This window comes from Argopecten irradians, unplaced genomic scaffold, assembly GCF_041381155.1.
Source record: "Argopecten irradians isolate NY unplaced genomic scaffold, Ai_NY scaffold_0747, whole genome shotgun sequence".
NCBI lineage: Eukaryota > Metazoa > Mollusca > Bivalvia > Pectinida > Pectinidae > Argopecten > Argopecten irradians.
The window spans coordinates 1-8,005 of NW_027188214.1; the positions used below are offsets into that span (position 1 = coordinate 1).

At 37.5% G+C, this 8,005-nt stretch overlaps 1 protein-coding gene across 1 annotated transcript; it reads right to left on the reverse strand.

Moving 5' to 3' along the window:
- Window positions 1–6,206: 6,206 nt before the first annotated feature.
- On the reverse strand, window positions 6,207–7,382 carry LOC138313566 (uncharacterized). The gene is made up of 3 exons (XM_069253958.1): window positions 7,373–7,382; window positions 6,612–6,704; window positions 6,207–6,355 (listed from the first exon to the last, which is right to left on the reverse strand). Exons 1-3 carry the CDS (start codon window positions 7,380–7,382, stop codon window positions 6,207–6,209), a joined length of 252 nt encoding a protein of 83 aa, XP_069110059.1.
- Window positions 7,383–8,005: the final 623 nt, after the last annotated feature.

Below are 8,005 nucleotides of genomic sequence, written 5' to 3' on the forward strand. Positions count from 1 at the left end.
CCGTGAAGGTCACGATGAAAAAGTACAATTGTTAGGACATTGTCAACCGTCACTGGCGTCAATGTGCGGGGGGTGACCATGTGTTGCTGTCTGCTCGCACCTGTCCTGTCCTGGGACTCAGGGAGAGGGAGATATTACGGGTCAAATATACCCGAGGTGTCTCTTATCTCCGAGAGCTAGGAGGATAGTCGATACGTTCAGACCTGAATGTGGCAACCTATGCTCAGATCACCCGCGCAAAGACGCCTAGTTGACAGTTGTCAACGTCAAACATGCGTCGGTCCAGGCCTTGGTTGACAAGCTTAACTGGGACAATGAAGTCCCAGATATGGCTGATGCTAAGATCTGCAAAATAATCATGGTTAGACCCTAACAGGTTCGAAGTCTGGTCCATCTAAGCCACAACAAAAACAATCTGGAGCTAAAACGCCAATCCCACCGGCGTCTCCAGGACTTGCACAACACCAAACACAGAACATTAGAAAACAAGTTACTGCCGCTCGTCAGACGTGCTACATCTTCACCGTCTATTGACGTTAAAAAACTCCCTAATAAAGCCAAGCGACCAGCTAATACACCACACCGCAGGAGCAACGCCAGACCAAAACAACCAAGGTAAAGCTGGCGAGGTTCCCTGCACTAAACAACAAACCCAGTAAGGGATCAGATGACCCTATCCTTGGACGGAACATCTATGATGTTCTATCGGACGACAGCGAGTTTGGTGACAACACATTTATCGCCACCAAACAACCTACTTCAAGTAGTCCTGTCGGTCCGACGAACTATCCTCAGGGACCAACATAGAGACAAACACTATCATACAATGGAACATACGCGGATTTAAAGCGAACATAGAAGAATTAAAACATCTTATACAAACAAAAAACCCATCCATATTCTGCCTTCAAGAAATAATGCTGAAAGACACCATCAATCTCAGACAATTTACACAATACACAAAAACTCCAACAACAGGTGGCCGCGCATCAGGTGGTGTGGCGGTGGCGGTGCATAAAAACGTCCCTCACAGACACATTCAGCTAAATACCACCTTACAAGCTGTTGCTATAAGCGCAACTCTTCACCGAAAAATAACAGTCTGTTCTATATATTTACCTCCAAATACTCCATTTAGTTGTGATGAACTGAGCAACATCGTATCACAACTACCAGTACCATATATTATCATGGGTGACTTTAACGGTCATAATAGCCTCTGGGGCTCCCCAGGCACTGACGATAGAGGAGACGTATCGAAGAGTTTATTGATAAAAACAGCTTATGTCTTTATAACACCAATGTCCCAACATATTTACACCCTGCCTCTGGCTCGCTTACCCACATTGATCTATCGATTTGCCATGCCATCCATCAATTCTTCTGGATTATGATTGGAGGGTCAACGATGATCTTTGTGGAAGCAATCACTTTCCAATTATATTAAAATATAGGGTCACCAAAACTTGAGGAGCCTATTCCTCGTTGGAATTTACATAAGGCGGATTGGGCTCAGTTTTAAAACCTTATGCGCCGAGGAGCTCATCGAGGATAATTTTTTGAACCTCGATGACCCCATTAAAATTTTCACAGAAGCGCTCACTTCTATCGCTACAAAATCCGTGCCAAAACCTACAAAGTTTCTTCTGTCAAATGATTCATCTGGTAGAAATGCAGCTCTGAGGCGGTACTTGGCTTCGCCAACTGTCTCAAACTATAACAATTTTAAAATATGGAGAGCTAAAGCTCGAAGGTCTATTAAGTCTGACAAGAAAGTACTTGGAAGGAGTACGTCTCAAAAAATTAATTCCAATACATCTTCGAAGAAAGTTTGGAAAATGATTGGTAAAATCAGTGGGAAAAGAAAAGCAACACCATCCTCCCACCTCATTAACAAAAATAAAATATTTTCTTCAAAATCCGAAATAGCTGACGTCCTTTGCCAAAAATTTTGCTAAAATTCATCCGTCAAAAATTATTCCAAAAAATTTCAAAAAGAAAAGGAAAAGAGACGTCCTAATTTTAAATCCTCCAATAGTGAAAGTTACAATAGGCCTTTCGAGATACCAGAATTGCTCGAGTCCCTTGAGAAATCAAAGGACTCGGCAGCTGGACCAGACGAAATTCCATATATATTTTCCATGATATCAATTTATCTCTAAAACGATAGGGCAAAATCCAGTGCATTACCCGAATAGACCACAAATCCTTCCTTTCGGGAGTGGCATTAGGAGGATCAAAAGATGGTGATAATGTTGCGGCAGCATGCTGTACAGCTAATCACTGCTCCTCTAATCCGACTGTTGTCTCCATTTTCTCTGCGAGAAGCGAAGTGCATCTATCGAAGAACACCGCATTGAAAAGGCAAATCATCTGTTCTGACTCTCTTTCGGTTCTTCAGCATTTTGAAATCAAGAAACCCTAGAAACACATTAATCCAAAATCTTTTGATCCGAATTCGATTTTCTTCTAAAACTGTCAAAATAACTTATCTCTTGATTCCCCGCCATTGTGGGTATAAAGGGAAATGTAAAAGGCTGATAAAGCAGCTAAGACTGCTCTTCGCCTAGCACAAAAACATTTGAAAACTACCTTGCACCGACATCAAACCTTACATTTAGCCAGCCAGTTAAACACAATTGGCAACAAAGGTGGTCTACCGAAATTAAACAAACAATAAACTGTTTAAAATACAAACTACACTTAATCCTAAACTGTCCAGTCGGAGAGACCGCAGAGAGGAAGTTGTTCACTCTCGGCTCCGAATTGGACACACATATTTTACACATTCCTATCTATTGAGAAGGGAGGATCCTCCTACATGCCATGCATGTGATTCTCCTCTCACAGTGGAGCATATTTTAGTGCACTGTATTGATTTTAAGCACATACGAGATAAGTACTACGATGTCTCCGACATGTACACTTTGTTTCATGCCGTAAGACATAATCGTATTTTCAATTATCTCGAAGAGATCGGCATTTTCAACAACATTTGAACGTTTTCCTCATCTCATCTTATATTCATATCAATGTAAACAGCTCATCGTTTCGTCCACCATTGTGCATGAATTTTCTCATATATTTTAGCCAGAACCATTTTATCCTATGTAACTCATTTTGTTTTTTAGTTTTTGCTTGCTTTTTTTTATCATGATCTTTTAGATACAGTCCTTGTTTATATCCTGGTGCTAATGCCTGCCCTGTAGTTTGGCCCTAAATGACCTTAGTTGTTGATGGGCCGTAAAACTCCAAACAAACAAACAAACCATTTGCAATAATTAATTATTGAAATATTTTGAACATAATAACTTGAGTAAATATGCACCGACCTTGATGAAACTTTAATTGAAGGAGACTCTTTACATTAGAAAATCTCGGACGGACGAAAATCAGCTTGATTCAACTGTAACTTACGGAGTTATTGCACTTTGCAAAATAATTGTTATTGGACCTTATCTGTTCATAGAACCATCCATTTAGTTGTTATTTTCAATTTGTTATACCTACTTGGATGATTTTTTCCATTTTCTCAATTCTATTGCCATATGTGTAAAACTCTCTTTCTAGAATCAATAAGTTCTAGGCAATCACGGAAAAGTAACATACATTCATATTTTTTGTACTCCTTTCATTACAATGGTAATTTTATTGCTACTCGAACCAACTTTATCATGTAAGACTTTGCGTTTCAGTAGTTTGATTTGTGATGTGACTTCTTTTGGGAGTTTAAAAACAAAGTAAAATATATTTTTTCTTTCTTATAACAATATCAAGAATACTATTTCCTAATTTAAAATGAAAACTTTGTCAAATTAAAAATTAATGTTTAGAATTAAGAGTGACAAAGTACGAAAAATAGTTATGTCCCTTTGCGAAAAAAATAAAAAAAATCATTAAAAACTCACTGTTATTTGTGATTTGAGATGCAATGTGAACATCTTGGCAGTTATATGGTTCTTGCTGTGGTGTGTTTCTGTAAAAGGATTGTTTTTATTTAGTTTTTAGCAGTTATAAGGAAATAAATCAACCAGGAATTACAGGAAAATACTGAATATCATTATGACATTTTACATATTATGTATTCATAATAAAATGAAATAAAAAAAAATATTTCAATAAATTATTGTCTGTCATGATAATCAAATTTGTACTTTATTTAAATATTGAATATGACTTTCAACTACTTCGAACTATATTTTATATAAGATTGCTGATCTTTGTTTTTAGCCCACCATCATCAGATGGTGGGCTATTCAAATCGCCTTTCGTCCGTGGTCCGTCCGTCCTTCCGTCCGTCCGTTAACAATTCTTGTTTACCGCTATTTCTCAGAAAGTACTGAAGGATCTTTCTCAAATTTCACATGTAGGTTCCCCTAGGGCCCTAGTTGTGCATATTGCATTTTGGGACCAATCGGTCAACAAGATGGCCGACTGGCGGCCATCTTGGATTTTGATAGTTAAAGTTTGTTACCGCTATTTCCCAGAAAGTACTGAAGGAATTTTTTTCTCAAATTTCATATGTAGGTTCCCCTAGGGCCCTAGTTGTGCATATTGCATTTTGGGACCAATCAGTCAACAAGATGGCCGGCCATCTGGATTTTGATAGTTAAAGTTTGTTACCACTATTACTCAGAAAGTACTGAAGGGATCTCTCTCAAATTTCATATACATGTTCCCTTGAACCCTAGTTGTGCATATTGCATTTTGGGAGCGATCGGTCAACAAGATGGCCGACCAGCGGCCATCTTGGATTTTGATAGTTAAAGTTTGTTACCGCTATTTCTCAGAAAGTACTGAAGGGATCTTTCTACATGTAAGTTCCCCTAGGACCCTAGTTGTGCATATTGCTATCTCAACAAGATTTCTTGGATTTTTGATGTTAAAAGCTTTTTCTCAAACCTGAAGGGATCTTTCTCAAATTTCTATGTACAGGTTTCCTGAAGGGTCTAGTGCATTTTTGGACTTATTAGTCAGCAAGATGATCTACAGGTAGTCATCTTGGATTCTGATAATTGAAGTTTGTTACTGCTACATATCTCAGAAAGTAACTGAAAGGATCTTTCTCAAGTTTCATATATAGTATGTAGTAAAAGTTTGAAAAGCAGGGAAAAGATCCCTCTTTCTATTGTCAGACATAGATCATTCTTTGGTGGGCGCCAAGATCCCTCTGGGATCTCTTGTTTAGTGACTTAAATTGGGTTTTGTAAACAGTATCACATGGGGAATATGTTAAAACTGCTTGCAGTTGACATACGTGTAGCTACAATTCTTTACATGCAAATAAATGGGTTTGTATTAGGTATATTTATTTCATAACTCCATACATGCATTTCAGGAAAAACGAGGACATCACAAGACAAAGGTTAATCTACCGTGCAAATCAATTTGGTAAAATTTACTGATTTTAATCATCGGTGGGAGTGTTGAATCATGAAAACTTAACTCTTCAACAACATGCCATCTAACCTCTTCTGTTTTCTGACATTGGTCTGTATCCTGAAGGTCTTGAATTCCACATGTAATAATACTAGTACTCAAGGAATTTGTAAAACACAAACGTATAGCATGAATGTCTCTATCATGCATGTCTTTGCTTTTACAATAGCACTTCCAGATCAGAACTTTGTAACACGATGGTCTATATATTGATATATTCACAGGTAGTTCAATATCAAGAATAGACTGACGATAACTGATAGTGGTGGAGCAATCTCCACACATCTACCAACACCATGCTTGATATGATTCGATAAGAGTTGACGTAGTTAACGTCTATTCCATATTAAACATCCATAACCAGTAATGCTAGTTGATAGTGGCGGAGCAATCCCCAAACATCTATCAACACCATGATTAGTAGGAATTGATTCTTTTCAAAAGAAAAATATAAAGATGTTCTACTCGTTAACCACTTGTAGAAACTTTCTTCTAAATGTTTGCTGTGATTTCACCGCTTTTAGCTTCTCCTGATTCGATGAAATGTCTGCTAGGTGTTCTTCAAAGTCTGTGGCTGACTGCCACAATCCTACATAAAGTATATCACTTGTTATTTTTTCCTTTTTGTCTGAAATATCGCACTTTCCTTTTCCCATTCATTTTCTTTCTGCCTTAATTTTCCCAAACACGTGCGCTCTATTTCTTTTCCTCTCTCCTGAAACTTTCGCCTGATCGTTCTACCCTCCTTCCTAGCATCATTCAATAACTCATTCCATTCCTCTAGCCAACCATGCTTTGTTCTGGGAAAACATCAGGAATGTTTCGTTACACAATGTTGTGACATTAGGACGGTACGTAATCAGAGAGTCTAATTGCCCAAAGAAGAATTTGTTGTGCTTGATGGTACTTTGACTTCCTTCTCATACACTTGCTGTGGCTGTGAAAAATTTTCCTACAGCAAGGTGATCTGCTGCCCTTTGGTTCAGAATATGGAGCGTCATCTCATACAAACACTGAAGAATTTAGATGGCCAATCCGTCCAATTCATCATCTCTTTGGAGCAATTCATCCTCAGTTACTGGTGTAGAAGTTTCAAATGGAAGATTTCCTTTCAGTACGTCACTACTGTCTTTGCAGGCCTTGTTAAAGAAATCATTTCAGTTTGTCAGAACGTCTCATTTCCAGAATGTGACTATCATTTTCAATGACACGCCACAGTGTAGCAGTGACATACTTCGAAATGATCCCAAGTGACCTACATCCAGCTGTTATGCCGCCAAGAAGAAATAGTATGTTAAACCGATTATGTATAATAAAATGACTTTTCTTTAAATTGTGAGCTGTTGTATTTTGATGTTGCTTGTTGTCCCATGGCTCGCGAGGTTCATGTCGTTGTAGTTGTAGAGTTGAATGATGATTGAGGCGTTGAATTTCACATTTTCAAAAAAATAGTTTTTGGCGAGGGTCACCTCGCCATTGTGATCGTGGTTGCAAAATTCTCTTACAGTCAATTTCCTCAATATGATTGGCTAAGAACTTGCTCGCAGATACTAGCGCTCCTAGCGGCAGTGTATTCAACAACTTTGATTTTACCGGGAATTTTAAATAGCAAATTTTGAATATGAAAGTTACTGAAATAAGCGTATCTGTAATGTTGAAATAGGAATAGTAGATTACTGCTTTCATATCCTTAACATATACATCATCCAAATGATCTTAGGTTGGAAAATCTTCACTTGAATTGTGTACAATGTATCTAGACTTTTCGTCCCGAAAATGTTGTTTTCAATACATGAAGACGTTTCGTCCCGAAAATGTTTCGCTTCGCCCCACGCGTTTAGTCCCTACTAATGACAATTATCCCGCAACGGAAAAAAATGAAATCTGTATTTCACCTGAAACATTAAAATTGTTACAATATTGATTTTTGCACTTTGAATCATATTAGTTCGGGAGCAAATATATTTCAGGACGATATGGAGATTTGTTTATCGTGTAAATCCACAATGGAAGAAAGACAACTCTAACAAAATTTTGGACAAACTTGGACTACTGATAAAATAGCACGTGACAGACGGTGAACATTTTGTAAATGTCCAAGGTGGCGTAATCTTAAAACTAACGGCAGTTAATAAGGTATGAATATTTACCACATCCATTATTATCGATAATTTTATAAGCACATGTATAAATATCAGATTATATCTATATACTAAAGCACGTTCAGAGATTACCACTAAACCATACTTTTAAAACATTTTAGTTATTTTCACCACAGGAGCTTGACGTTCTGATCATATACATACAGCATATTCATTAAACTAGGTAATACGAAGTAAATTTTTGGCCGAATGACATAAATCATATATGGAATGTTCATATAATGGACTCGAAGTGATATTTTTTGGACTACTAGATCGACGAAAATGCCGATTTCTTCTTCATAATTCTTCCGTAAAACGGCACTTAAAAAGCTGTTTCAATCTGTAACAAATGTAGAGAAAACTGTTAATTGTTTAGCAATTATCCTGAGTTATATTTTACCAACAAGCATCAGAGATTAGCA

What these genes read in the sequence shown, in the direction of transcription:
- LOC138313566 (XM_069253958.1), bottom strand. An exon ending in TCACATTCTGGAAATGAGAC is followed by an intron (nt 6,356 to 6,611) that starts GTTCTGACAAAC and finishes GTGTATGAGAAG; the next exon opens with GAAGTCAAAGTACCATCAAG.